This window comes from Marmota monax, unplaced genomic scaffold (assembly GCF_021218885.2).
Source record: "Marmota monax isolate L192 unplaced genomic scaffold, Marmota_monax_Labrador192_F-V1.1 WCK01_AAM20220418_F8-fsc00047, whole genome shotgun sequence".
Classification (NCBI taxonomy): Eukaryota; Metazoa; Chordata; class Mammalia; order Rodentia; family Sciuridae; genus Marmota; species Marmota monax.
The window spans coordinates 2,834,346-2,848,919 of NW_026692072.1; the positions used below are offsets into that span (position 1 = coordinate 2,834,346).

The 14,574-nt window shown below is 50.3% G+C and overlaps 1 protein-coding gene across 8 annotated transcripts in view; it reads left to right on the top strand.

Moving 5' to 3' along the window:
- The window catches only part of Ldlrad3 (low density lipoprotein receptor class A domain containing 3), a 225,660-nt gene that overhangs the window by 67,418 nt on the left and 143,668 nt on the right, over positions 1-14,574 (top strand). For all 8 annotated transcript variants that reach the window (XM_046456100.1, XM_058583343.1, XM_046456112.2 and 5 more), the window contains exon 2: positions 502-648. In XM_046456100.1, the coding sequence (XP_046312056.1) occupies positions 502-648 (147 nt within the window). The remainder of the gene's footprint in view (positions 1-501; positions 649-14,574) is intronic.

Genomic DNA, 14,574 nt, shown 5'->3' on the forward strand with positions numbered 1-14,574 from the left:
TCTGTCCTCCCCAATAGACCTCAGGCAGGTTGGGGTGCAGATCTGAGCATCTTGTTTCCTAGAGTGAAGCCGAGCCTTGGTATTCCTGCCAGCTTGGCCCAAGTTCAAGGGCTCTGCGCCTGGAAGGATCGTGCACTTCCTGCCCTTGGAGATTCGGGGAGTCCAGTGCACTCCTATCTGGGACTTTAATTGTCGCCGCTGCTGCTGGCTAGGAAAGAACATTCGGGTTTCCAACCAATCTTTTGGATGTTTAGAAAGAAAGAAGTCAGGAAGCACTGATTTTGTGGCCATACACCCAAATGCTTTCCCCAGATTTTTCCATGTAACCCTTCCAAGGTCCTCGGCGGTGGCTGGGGCAGATCACAGGCAAGGAAACCGAGGCCCAGGGGGGCAAAGACATCTCCTGGAGGCCTCACCTGGGCAGTTTCAGCTGGGAGGGGGCTCAGGCCCTTGCTGCTATGGCTGCTGTGCCCTCTGACCCCTGTCCCCTCTCTCCCACAGAGAGCCAGCTGCTTCCCGGGAACAACTTCACCAATGAGTGCAACATTCCAGGCAACTTCATGTGCGGCAACGGGCGGTGCATCCCGGGCGCCTGGCAGTGCGACGGGCTGCCCGACTGCTTCGACAAGAGTGACGAGAAGGAGTGCCGTGAGTGGCCCTGCCCTTGGCTGTGGGTGGGGGTGGGGTGGGTGAACTCTGAGGCCTGCGGGGGAGGAGCCCCTGATCCGGCTTCCACCCTGCACCCTGTTTGCTGCAGCCTGGTGGGGTCAGGGCTCTGGCTGGTTGTCCTGCCCGGACCTGCCCTGTGTGTCCCTGTGTGTCTCTGTGTCCCTGTGTGTCCCTGTGTGTCTCATGTGAGCAGCATGGTTTGTGCAGAAACAGGGATCTTGATGGTGGTGGAGCCTCGACTCGGGAGAGCAGAGGAGGCTCTGAATGAGGAGGTGGGGCCCCAACTCTGCTGTCCCCTTCACTTTACGTGCCAGCCCTCTGAGAATCCTGGGGTTCATGTAGCTTCTGGGTCTCAGAGCTGGAAGTTGCAGCTCTGGCCTCAGAGCCAGGGCTTTCCATGCTGCCACCTCCTTGGCCACAGGACATGGTACAGTTTTCTTGACAAGTCCAGGTAGTGTGACATCATGCAGTGTCCAGCGTGGAGTGGGTACTGACTCGGGAGTCATTTGCCCCCTCGTCCCTTCTCTCTGCCTATGGGTATATATCCTGGGCCTTCACAGGGGCATCACCTTCCAATGGGCACCGCCAGGCTCTGGTGGTCCTTGTGACCCTCCTGGCCCCACCTCCTAATCCAGCCTCTTCCTTACCTTGTGCTCCTGGAACGTGTGTGATTTGAGTCGGGATAATCTATAAGAAAAGAGGCAGGTGGCACGGGGGTCTGGGTTTAGAGGCTCAGGGTGTCAGTGGTCATGCTCTGTGCCCAACAGGATTGTTGGAGGGGGATGCCCTGGGACTGCCAAGTGGACAGTGGTTCTTGGCTCTTTTCCTGGGCTTCAGGAACCAGACCATGTGGCCTCTGACAGGAGAACTGCGTGTTCTGGTTCTGAACTTGCCGTCTGTCTGGGAGCCAGCTGAGGAAGTGGCCAAGGACAGAATAATAAAGTGAACTTTTAGTGTCGCTGTTCCTGGGACTTGAGGCCCTGTCTGACTCAAAGGAAGAGCCCTGGGTTTGGAGGCCACCCCTGGGAGCCTAGGGCTGTGCTTGGGATGTGCCTGGAGACTGGATCCTCCCCTGGCAAAGGGGCCTGGTGTCCCCCATGCCTGCTCCTGTTCTTCAGAGAAGTTTTAGAGAGGAAAAACCGGGCCAGTGTTTTGGGGGAGAATATTTCACTTTGTTGATTGCTTGTGATTTTTTTCTGAATGAATCGCAGGACCTAATATATATATATATATATATTTTTTTTTTTTTCCCCACCGTTGCTTTTGAAAAGTATTATCTCTATTTCAATGTTTTCCCATAACTAGCATGGCTTCAAAACTGCGAGAAATGTAACATTTGGTAATTGGGTTTCGAGTCAGACTGAGTGTGTGAGCTCTATCTTCGCCTAGTTTTAAGGATTGTTAAACCTGATGTAAGTATGTGGAATTGCCACTTTGGGGGTAGGGAGTGTTTTGAACTCCAGTGAATGCAAATTGGCACTTGCTAGCTGGGCATATCTGTCCCACAAGGGGTTTGTGAAGAGATGCAAAATGAGGAATCAGACTTAAGTTTCATTCCCAGCTTTGTCCATAGCAGCTGTGTGATATTGGTAACTTCTAGAATATTCTGTGCCTTCTGTGGGTACAGTCCCATGATGTTAGTATTCATACTCAAGCCGGATGAGGAGGTGGACAGAGCATGTTTTTTTAAAAAAAACAAATATAAAAGACAGTTGCAGTCGCTGCTTGGAGCTGCCTGGTTTGGTTTGGAACAGACTCACTTGTGGCCACCCTCCATCCCTCCCTTCACCCCCAAGTCTGGTGAAGACTTGACTGGCATTTATTTAGTCTTTTGATCAAAACATAATTTAAAAAACCATACACACAAACACACACACCAACCTCTCTTCTGTTGCCCCTCTCCCTCCCTCACCTCTCTTTTGCTTTAAATTGCAAAAACAGAACATTAGAAAGTTTAGACAATAAAGGAGAGGGGGAAATGTCCCTTTTCTCACAGAAATTTAGCTTTCATTTTAATTTTCTAACATATTCCTTTCCAGTCTAGGTGTTGAGAGCGGAAGCTTCGGAGAAAGATAATCGATGTCCAAATTCTAGCCCCTTCTCTCTCCTTAGGGGGCCATGTGTGATCTTGCAACAGTTTCCAGAATGTTCCAAACCTTAGCCATTGGGAGGAATACAGAAAATTCTTTACCCTCCTAGAGCCTCCATTTCCTGCTGTCCAAAGGAGAGGCCAACAGACTTGTAATACTTACCCTTCTGGGAAATTTTCCCCTGCGCTAAGGCACCCAGGATAGTGCCTGCTGCAGTAAGTGGCCCATAAATGCTAACTGTTATTGGTCAGTCTGCACACACTGTTATATGGTTGTCATTATGGGGACCTATGGTGGAATCACCTGCTTTTATCTACTTAACCTCGGAGGCCCGTGGCCACATCACCGTATTTCATATTCAGTTGTTGTTTTGTGCAGTTGGTTCAAGTTCCATGGCGGATATGTACTGAGACTTAATGGTCCCCTTCTTGTTGAAATCTCTTTTGCTTTTTTGCTTCTACTGATCAAAATATTTAGAATCATTTAAAGAATTGATCCGTAATCCAGATGACAGAGATACAGGGTAGCTCCAGGCTGAGCCCCCGTGGCAGGGCCGGGGTCTGCGGGAGGACCAGCTTCCCCACCTCCTGAAGGACACCCTGGTGCAGAATTGTCACCATCTTCCTCCACGGAGGGAGTTGGCCCTGGGCCTTCTTGAGGTGTCACGAAGCCCTTTCTCTAGTTGTTTAGAATGACTGGGGAGGGGAGCGAAGGGGGCCATGTTTTCACTTTGGGGGCTGATGGCCTCAAGTTTGGAACTGAGAAAATTACACACTTAAAAGGAGAGAGAGAGAGAGAGAGAGAGAGAGAGAGAGAGAGAGAGAGAGAGAAGGCTTGCCCTTTCTGCATGGTGGGGAAGAAGTTGGAGAGGGGTCTCATGGTGGGGTGCGAGCCAGCAAGCCGCTATTTTGTATCCACAACCAGGGCAAAGATTTCCAGAGGACAGGAAGAAAGTTTATCCTAAAGGTAATAAAATCACATATTCTAAAACCTGAGAGGAAGGAAGGATGAGAACAAAGAAATCACACCTGGAGTCGGCTCTCCTGGCGGATCCACTCTGAGAACCCTGCAAGCTTCCAGCCAGGCTCTCCCCAGCTGTGATCTCCACGGATATTCAGTCTCACACTTGCGTTCTTCCATGTGACATTTCAGCATGTTAACATTTTTTTCTGGGTTTTTCATGTTTCTCTTAATCATTTTAAAATGCCTAATTTTCATTAATTTGATATAATATAGCTTATCTCTTATTCTTATATTCTCATTTATTATACAGCGTGTGTGTGTGTGTGTGTGTGTGTGTGCGCGCGCACGCGCACGCAGTGTTGGGATGGAATCCAGGGCCTATGCTCACATCTAGGCAAGAGCTCTCCCACGGAGCCACACCCCAGCCCTCAAATTAGCCCCATGCTGTCGTCCACTGTTGGAAATGGTGCTCACTGTGAGCATGAGGCTGGCCGTGCCTTTTCCCCTGTTTGAGAAACTGCTGTGGGCTGGATTCTCAGAAGTGACATCGCTGGGCTGAAGGGTGGCGCCCCTCTCTGGCTCGCACACAGACGGGCCCCTTGTTTTGCTGAAGCTCAGCACCAGCCTGCTCTCCCTGGCAAGGCATGAAAACTGGGACTTTATTTTAGTCTTGGCAGCATTAAGTAATCTCTTTAAAAAACATTTTTTTTCTGGTTAATTTAATAGCTGAAAACAGTTCATATATTTTAATTTTTTTTTTAACTAACGAGGTTGAATGTTTTCCCATACCTCTATTTACTAGCTGTATTTCCTTGTAAAATGTCTATTAATGGACTAAAATGAATGTCCATCTGGGTTAGCATTTTAGATTTTCTACCTATGCTTCTGGAGAACCCCTCTCAGAGTATTGAGAAGAGGCTGATTTGGGCACACTTTGGGTGTATTTCTGCTCTTGGTTAGTGGATTGCCCTAAGTGATCATTTTATTCAAATCTTGTGTTTTTCTTGTCTTCTCTTGTAATGAAAGGAGTAGGGGTACATTTTAGGAAAACACGGAGGTTCCGTGAAAACACACTGGCCCTAGGGTGCGATGGTGTGTTCTTGTTGGAGCCTCCTCTGGGCCACACTGTCCCAGGAACTGGGTGTTTTAATGAAATCATTAGATGGTCACAGAAGCCTTATTGGGAAGGAACTGTTGTAGTCTCCAGATGAGAAAAACCCAGACACCGAGTGCTTTGTTACCCAAAGCTTACCTGGCTTACCTGTTGGCCTGGAAAATAAGTCAGTGTACCCTTCCCTCCATCAGAGACCCACAGGTGCATTTTGTCTTGTGTACAGACATCTGTTACCTGCTGAATAGGATCATGTGGGTTGAATGGCATCATGGCAGGATTGTGACTGCCAGTCAGCTTTCCATTACTATAAGGAACACCTGAGACCATCAACTTATAAAGATAAAAGGGTTACTTTGGGTCACAGATTTGGAGGTTCAGTCTGTGATCTATTGGGTCTGTTGCTTGGGGCCTGGGGCAAGGAAGCACATCATAGCAGAAGTGCATAGTGTAGCAAAATTGCTTACCTTGTAGTTGGAAAGCAAAAATAAAAAAGAGAAGGAAGAAGCCAGGTCCAGCTCCTCAGGAGTCCAAAGCCAGCCTTGCCAACTGAGTAAGAGTTTGTCTCAAAATGAAAAATATCTGGGTTCAGTCCTCAGAGACCCTTCCGAGAAAGGGAAAAGCTTGGGGTCCCAATTCCCCTTCTAGAACATACCACTTTAGACCCCTTAGGAGCCCCCGTGTCTTTTTGTTTGTTTTGCTGGATCCAGGAACCTTGTGTCTGCCAGGCCAGTGCTCTACAACTGAGCTCCATCCCCAGCCCCAAGCCTCCTAACTTAAAGGTCCCATCCCCTTCTAGTCGTGCCACTCTGGGGGATCCGATCTTTCACACACAGGCCTTTAGGGACATTGAAGGTCCAAACTATAGCAATGACCAACCTACTTTTAAACAAATTTAGACATATCAATAGTACTTTTCTATATTAATGATTTTTACAATGGCCTTTAGTCCTGTGAGTCTCTGAAATGCCCTTGATGAGGGTTTCCTTTAGTTATTGCCACTCCTTATAATAAAAATTCCTAGAATGTGCATGTGACCTGGAATCCAGTAACTTGAGATCTCCTTCCATTTAATTTTGGATTTTGATGCTATCTCTCTGCCTCCAAACAGAGAGGGGAGTGAGATCATGAATGTTTGGGATCCTCATCACAAGTATTCATCTGCTTTTTTGGGAAGATTATATTAATTGATGTCTCTGGCTGGGTGTGTGGGGACTTCTAAAATCTCAGACCCTTTATGGTCTCTGTGTGTGTGCAAGAGCATGTGTGCGTGTGTGTGTGTGTGTGTGTGCGTGTGCACATCCATGTTTGTATTTGATGGGAGGCGGAGGGGAGAATAAATTTGAAAACCTTGTCATATGATAAAATTTTCGTAAATCACCAAATCCAGAGATGTGAGAAAGTACTTGCAAAAACCGAATTTGAATTCTATTTGCTTTGACTCTTCCCAGCTATAGCTTACACACGCCTTCCCCAGCTCTGGGGTGCTTGCAGCTCCTTTGAAGGGGAAGAAATCCCCCTCCTCTTTCCTTTGTCATCTCCCTCATCTGCCTCTAGGTGGCGCCACATTTAACGTTTTTCTTTCAACCTGGTGCTGTTGGCTGGATTCTGAGTTACCTTACCAAGCTTAAAGGGAATTCAGTTATGGCACCTGAGGCCTTCAGGAAGTACAGGAAGATCCTGCCCTTACGACCCTCAGAAGGAACCAACTCTTCGATACCTCAATTTTGGACTCCTGTCTTCCAGGATTATGAGAAGAAATTTCTGCTATTTAAGCCACCCAGGATGGCACTTTGGTACAGCCCTGGACTCCTCACTATTGCATTTTAAAACTGTCACACAGCAAGGGATGCTTGTCCTGCACCTGTGTGACAGGATGGTTTCCACAGACATCCTGCTTCTTGTTCTTCTTTAACAATTCGGAAGTCAGACTTACTGCAGTGGGGTACATTGGGTCTCCCTGCAGCACATCCAAGTCTTTACTCTCAGTATCTCAGAAGGTGGCCTTATTTGGAAGTAGGGTCTCTGCAGATGTAACTAGACAAGATGAGGTTGTACTGGAGCAGGGTGAGCCCTTATCTGAATCGGGTCCTTATAAGAAGATAGCGTGATGGTCTGCGGGAAGAATACTACGTGACAACAGGGACAGCGGTTGGAGTGAGGTAGCCACAAGCCAGGGGGCACCTAGAGTCAACCACTGCCACCAAAAGCCAGGGAGTGGCAGGGAACCATTCTTCCCAGAGCCCAGCTGAGGACTTGATTCCAGACTCTGGCCTCCACAGTGTGGGAGGAGCTTTCTGCTGTGGGCCACTCAGGTCAGGGTACTTCATGATGGCAGCCCCTTACTTCCCAGGGACCACTGAAGCCACCGGGGGGTCCTGTGAGCCAGGAGATGTGGGCCTTCTTTCCCTGCCGCCCAGCCTCTCAGGGACAGTCCTCCTTGTTTCTGCTCAGGCATGTGCGCTGTCATGGGAGTGAAGTGTCCCTTTCCTGCAGGTCCTGGTTCCTCCTGAGCCATTTTGAAGTGCTGGACTCCAAATGTCCTCTGAAGGAATTGAGCCTCTGGAAACAAAACCAGCCCCTAGAAGATTCCAGATAGAGACTTATCACTGTGGTCAAATACTTCAGAATGAAAAGACCCCTCCATTCCCAGCGCCCATGGTCAGCGCCTGGGAAAGTGTGGAGCCTTTCTTGGCCCTGGGGTGGGCGAAGTGGATTGAGACAGTGCACTGGCTTCCTGCCCTTGGCCCTGCCTGGACGCCTCTGCTGGGGGACCCAGCCACTCTGGGTGAGTCAGGTCATTAGACCTACGCAAGATAGAAACACACACCAATGTTTCTGAACTGGAAAACTGGAAATTTGCACCTGAAATTTGGGATTCCTGAGTTTTCTTCAAAAGTCAGATTTGAGAGTAGAACCGTCCCGGCACTTGGAGAGAACCTGGTCCACTTGTGCATCTGTCACCCACGCTGCCGCCTTGCTCATGCGAAGGCCACTGGCGAATCTTCAGTTCTGAGATGCCTGTTCTCCCTGCACTGGCTGATGGGCCAGCATGTGATCCCGGCGGAATTGGCAGAGTTGTTTTGTTCTTGTTATACATAAAATAGTGGCACGCTTTGCCATCGCTGGCATCTTGGATTCAGTGAAGTGCAGTAATCTTCTCTGATTGCTAGCATATGAGGTTTCAACCCAGGGTGCTGAACATTTCCAAACAAAGAAATGCACCATGTGTGTCTGTTTTCCTTAGGGTGCTGCGCTGGCGGGGTAAGAGGCGGGGTGCCTGGTGCTAGCGACCTGACTCTGGAGCCACACGGGATTGCATCCTGGCTCCGTCCCATGGAGCTATGTGCCCTGGGCGAGTCACCTCATAAGTCCCCATAATTTTTTTTTTTTTGGGTGGGGAGCTTAATAAGCTAAAACCCTGAAAACCGTTCAAGCAGCAGCTGGCACATAGTAAACCCTCAATAAACATCGGCTGTGCTCTTATTGGCAGTGGAGTTGTGTTTCTGGATTTGTTCCCAGATCTGCCACTGGCTAGTCACTTCTCGGAGCCTTGGTTTCTTCCTCTGTGACATGGGAGTGGGTGTGGGCAGAGTGAGGACATATCCACATAAAGATCCTGGTGTCTGGTACCTAGTGGCACCTACCTGTCCCCGTCTTCTCCCTTCTACAGGGGTGCATAATGCCCTGTGCGGGGCAGTCTCCAGGGTTACCCCAGGGTTTGGATCCTGGCCCCCTTAGGCTGCTTCAGGCATCGCGGGTGATAATCCCACGGTTCTGCTCTTCTCCAGGTTGGTGAAGCTAGGGAAGGTGGCCTACTCTGATTTCAGTACTGTGGATGTCCGGGTTGACGGCGTACTGGCCCAAACTAGCTTCTGGAGACCGAGCCCGTGATGCCAGCTCTGTGCGGTGGACTGTGGGCCGGCCCTAGGTTGGGGGACCCCACCCCAACTGCACTGCCCTCAAGCTCCCACTGGCTGCCCCCTTCACTGCCACCAGAAGGTGAGAAGAGTAAGACTCTACCAGAGTCCCTGGTGCCCGCTCCCTTGGAGTTGAGACAGAGCCCCCCGACTCTGGTTGGGGAAGGAGTTGAGTTAAGTCTGTGGATATAAAGCTTCCTAGAGCCTCCTTCATTTCTGGGGTCCCCAAGTCTCCCAGTTCTTGGAGATTTCATTTGTTTCCCAGCCAGATCTCCCTGTCACACATCCCAGCTGGGGCCATTGTAGAGAGCTTTGGATGGCATCTCCCAGGATCATGCCAAGCCCCTCCATCCCTCCAAGGCAGCAGCTACAGTTTGGGGCCTCACTCTGCTGTCTTGAAGGTTCCAGTTAAAATACCAGTGAACTTGGTGGCATGAAGTCCACTTTTAAGTCAAGTCTTTGCACAAACATCAGCCCTGTTCTCTCTCGACTGTCCTATCCACCACTCCCAGGGAGTCCCAAGGTTAGCAGGACTGTGGCTGCTGTTTCCTGCCTGCAAGGGGACCATCTTATTGGAACTGCTCTTAGCAGGGGGAAGCCTCGTGTTCCTGTGCTTCAGGAATAAACGTGCCTGGGTCCACCTGGCCCCCCCCCGTTCTGCACACTCTCATTGCCAGGGCTTGACTGTAACTGTAAGATGTAGTCAGTGGTAAGAGGCATGGTAATTGCTAATAAAATTTAAATGGCTGCAAAATCACAGAACATCAAAAAAAAAAAAAAGTTGTTTCCTGGCACATCCGGACAAATCTTGCTGATCCAAGTTAGGCTGCGACCGTGCAGTCTTTTTATTTTTACTTTTTATGCAGACTTGCATTTTCACCAGCAACAGCCAGTGTGCAGTCACTTAATGGCTTTTTTTTCAAAATCCAGAGACAGATGAGAAAATAATAATTTGTTAAAAAGGAGGTTGTGGTGCATTCCTATAATGCAGACATGTGACCAGAGAGATGGTTTTGCTGGTAAGGCTCAAAGATTCCTTTTCTGGAAGTTGAGAGTGGAAGGGGCTGGAGGTGGGGATCTTGCAGGTCCAAAGGTGACAGTGTACTCCTCTGCAGGAAGCATTTTAGGAAAGGTTGGGAGGGTCTTGGGTATAAAATCTCTCATGTTTTCTAGAATCAGTGGTTGAAGGGAAGGGGCTGAAACAGGTTCCCTGCAGGTATCCTGGGTTCCTCAGTGAGACAGAGCTTCAGGTTAATTCCTAGTTCAAACAGGGTCTGACTCCCTTAGGAAGGTATCCTTTGCATGTACCTGAGTTTATTTGTCACTGATGCTCTTTATTTCTGGAGGATGAGGGTAGGGAGGTGGACAGTCAGTGTCCCAGGGACCCCATGGGACTGAGGTCTGCACGTCTGAAGACCGTCTTGTCCTCTCCTGTCTCTTGGCGGGAGGACGGGTTGTTTGCTTCTCCTCCTCTTTTGGGATCCAGTGCCGAAGCCCAGGATGTTGGCTGACCCTCAGTGAGGGAGGCGAGGAGGACAGAGCTGAGGGTGTGTGTCTTGGAGGAAGGTGGGAGAGAGCCACCCCTTTGCCATCAGGCGTCGTCAGAGCCAAGGACAGGTCAGACTCTGTGGGAGGAGTGTGAGGTTGTGGTGAGGAGCTTTCTGTCATCTCTTCCTTCCCCTGGACCGTTCTGGACATTTTGGCCAGTGAGCCTGGACCAGGGCCCCGCCGCGGCTGTGCATTTGCTCCCGGGCCTGTGTGCCCGTCACCATTACTCTGCTGTGTCTCAGACCTTGACTTGAGTCCTGGCCCTGCCGGCTCCTTGATGCTCATACCACATTGTCCCACGTCCTGCTGCCCGTGGGACAGGCAGCTCTGGGCGGGGGCAGCCAAGTGACAGGGAGCAGGTAGTCTTGATGTGGGACCGGTCAGTGTCTACTGCCCAGTGTCTGTCATTAAGCTCTAAACCAGGGTGGCTCTGGGTTCCCTGGTGAGGAGGCCCCTGGCCAACCTGAGCCCACTCTGGATAATATAGCAAAGCACCAGAGACCATGCGGCTCAGGCAGCGGAAACCATTCCTTATAGTTCTGGGGGCTGGCGTCCACGTTCAGGTGGCCTGTGTGTCCAGGTGGGCGGAGGGCCTCTGCCCAGCTGCTCATGGAGACGTTCATCGCATCCTCACAGGGCAGAAGCCAGGGCCAGAGCTCTCTGTCCTCTGTCCTATGGAGCCACTGAGCCTCTGGTGTGGGCTCCACCCTCACGACCTCATTGTCTCCTGGAGGGGACCCCAGTGGGGTTAGGGCGTCCACCCGTGGATTTTGAAACACGAGTCTGTTGCAGGGTGGGAGAACACTGGAGGGAAGGGAAAGCCTAAATACAGCCCGAGAGCAAAGGGAGAGTGGAGCCTCTCTAGGCTGACGGAAGTGGAGGAAGGCAGAGGCCCTCAGGGAGTGCTTAGAGAAGCCTGTGGCAGGTGGATCCTGAGGGGCCTAGTGAGTCACTTGCCAGCTGTGGGATCCTGGGCAAGTTACTTGACCTCTCTGAACCTCAGTTGCCACATCTGTCAGATGGGATCAGAGCCGTTCCTATGTCACGGGCTTCTGGAGATGAAGTGACTCCCTGTCAAGCTCTTAGGGCAACTCGTTTCACCCCGTAAGTGTTCAGTAAATGTTAGCTTCAGTTCCTGTCATTATATCGCTCTTTAAGTTCTCCTGAACAGTATTCCTGGTAAAGCCATCTGGAGAGCTTGCCTGCTGTCATCTGAGCCTCTGGACTCACCATAATGACATGACTAATACATTTTCTGAATGAAGGAAAGGGTATTGTTGTTGTGTTATCTTGATGGCGCGCCAGGAAGCTGTTCAACATGATGTCACCAAAAATAGAACAAGAAAAAAAAACCAGTTTTCTTTTCATTTTCCCCTGAACAACAGTGGGATGAAGGGCTGCTGTTCGTCACCTCCTGCTCCTAGTGACAGCCCCTGCCAGAGTTTCTTAAAGTGTGCTTGGCCGGTCCCTGGAATCATCCATTGGCACAGACTTGGGGATGAGTCAAGGCCAACGCAGTGGGGCTCAGGGATCGGCACCTTCATCGCTGACCAGGTGGGCCTGGTGCCCACTGCCCCCCGCACCCACTTGTCCCGAGTAGTAAAGCAGGACGCTGCATGGTCAGTTCTTTCCGGATGTGGGTAGCAGGAGGGCCCAACAGAGCATCCCTTCCGCGGGACCCTGCAGGTAAGAGGCCTCCCAGCTAAGGTGCTGGCCTCAGAAGCAAACCATTGGGACCGGAGTGCCAAGTGACGTGGTGGCGGACACTCACTCACGGGTTGGCACCGTGTCTGGCTTCCAGGGTTCCTTCGAATGCATTATTATCTCCTGAAGAAATGGGATGGTTCGCAGGTGCTCTCGTGGTGGTGCCCGGGAGAGAAAATGACTTTATCTGAGTCAGAAATGAAATTCCCAGCAAGAGGTGCCTGGCCTTTGGAAATCTCAACAACTAATGCCAACAAGATTATATCCCCGTGAACGGTGGGCATCCCCGGGAGGTGGGATAATGGCTAGTTGTTCTTTTTCTAAATTCTTATGATTTTTTTTTGCACGGGAGGAGGTGTGGGGAGGGCTTGTGACTACACACGCCTGGCCCAGGCCGGCCTGGGCTTCTCCTGATTCCTTTGCATCCTGGTTGTGTTATTTCATCCCTCGCTGCCTCGGTTTCCTCATCTGTTAAATGGAAAACTAATAAAAGAGTAGCTGTCTTTTAGAGTTTAAATGCATTTTAACTAGGTAGTGAGGACCATGCTTGACCCTTACTTCACTCTTGAGAAGAATTAGTCAGTAGCGTTAATAAGAACGTCATCATTTTTAAGAACCTGCAATGGTGAGTCGGTGGAAAATGAAGAAAAATGCAAATGTGAAGGGAAAGGCTGCCCAGAAGCTGGAAGCCAGCGGGCGAAACTCAAGCTCGTCTGTCCTGAGGATGGACGGGGGTTTTCAACCCTGGGACTCAGGCTTGTCCTTCACCCCTGCTCTGGGGGAAAGACTGACCAGCGTGTTTCCAGTTGTGCCTCTTGTAGTGTTAGGGGCCAGTGCCATGAAGACAGAGGAGCCCACTGGGCTGTGGGGGCCTCGGGCTTGTACCCTTCTCCTTGCTGAATGCAAAAATGGCTGCAGGACTATTTTTAAAAATATCCGCTGGGCTTCACATGCGATTTTATTTTCACCGAGACGAAAGGGGTTGGCTCTGGGGGACCTGCCCCCTGAGCAGCCTTACCTTTCTTTCTTTCATCTCCCCGGGACATCCGTGATGCCAAAGACAGCACCCTAATTGTCCTTTCCAGAGCAGAGCTCCCTGCCAACCCCCACAGCTCGGGAACACTCAGACACTCATTTCTTATAATGAGCCCACATCTGCTCCAAAGGTGGCAGTGGGGTGTCGTGGGTGCTAACGAGTTCCTCTATTAGAAGCGTGGGCTCGTGATGAGTTCAGGTCCCTGTGTCACTCGCTGTTGGTGGTGTGACTGGGTCAGCCTCTCTGCCTGTATGAGGAGCAAGCGTGAGGCTCTGAGCCCAGCGCTGGGCAGTGTGCGCGGATGTCGGTGTTAGCATCTGTCAGGCCACTCTTCTGACAGTCAGAGGGACGGGCCAACATCTGCTTGGAATCCTCCTCCTGAGATTCTGGAAGAGTGGCTAGGACAGGCTGCCCTTGTTGCACCTGGTTTCCAAGTGATGCCAGTAAGCTCTGTTTAGCGCCCTTGACCCTGCGTTAGAGGACCCAGCCTTGACCCTGGCTGGAGATGCTCCCTGGGAACCTGGTACCAGCACCCCAGAGAAGCTGTGGACCCCTCTTGTTTCTCTTTATAGGGAATCCTAATGCGAACAGTTAACCACATCCAAACAAGGTGATGGACGGGCTTCCTGTAGGACATGCAGGGTGTGTTCCAGAAGAATCCACAGTGATGGGCTGTCTGTCTGATCACACCCTGAGGCGCACCAAGCTTTGGCAAGTGTGACTAACTATGAGAATAATACACGTGTGGAGCACACTTTCCCTGGCTCTCTATTTAATGTGCTCCGTTTTGTGCCAGCCCCTGCCCCCCACCCCCACCATGTTCTGGATCTCAAAAATATTCTGTTTTTTTTTTTTTTTTTTTTTTTAACTTCAGACAGTGGGCTGCGAAGGCAGGTGTATGTCATCACTTAATTTGTTAATTCTGCCAGACTCCTTCTGCCCACCAACAGGTCTCCTTGAAGGGCGATATTCAGGCTGGCCCTGAGGAAGATCACAGAGGAGCAGCGTGGTGTTTACCCTGTGTGTGGCTGCAGAGGACATGTCTAAAAGCAAAACAAGGCAATTAAAAAAATAGTAATAATGCAGTGCCTCTGTGAGGGAATTCTGGGTAGGCTGGATGGCGCTGCAGAGCCGGAGAGGGGAGGAGGCTGTTTTCTGTTCTTGACCTGGCATGGAACTTAGAGCACAGGATTTTACTTTTCTGAACTTCCTTTTCTTCTATGCAGAGACCTGCCCTCTGGCATCTTTTCAGAAATAATGGTTATTTACAGGATTGACGTCACTCTGTTCTTTGACTTCTCAGTTGGTGGAAGCACAGAACTGTAAACCCCCAGGATGTGGCTGCTTAAAAAGAATGTGGATTGACATGTTGTTAGGAAGGATGGGTGGATGGATGGATGGATGGATGGATGAATGGATGGATGATGGGTGGGTTATTGGATAGGTGGGTTAATGAATGGCTGGGTGGTGGGTAGATGGATGGATGGATGAATGGATGGATGGTTGAATGGGTGAGTAGGTGAATGAATAAAT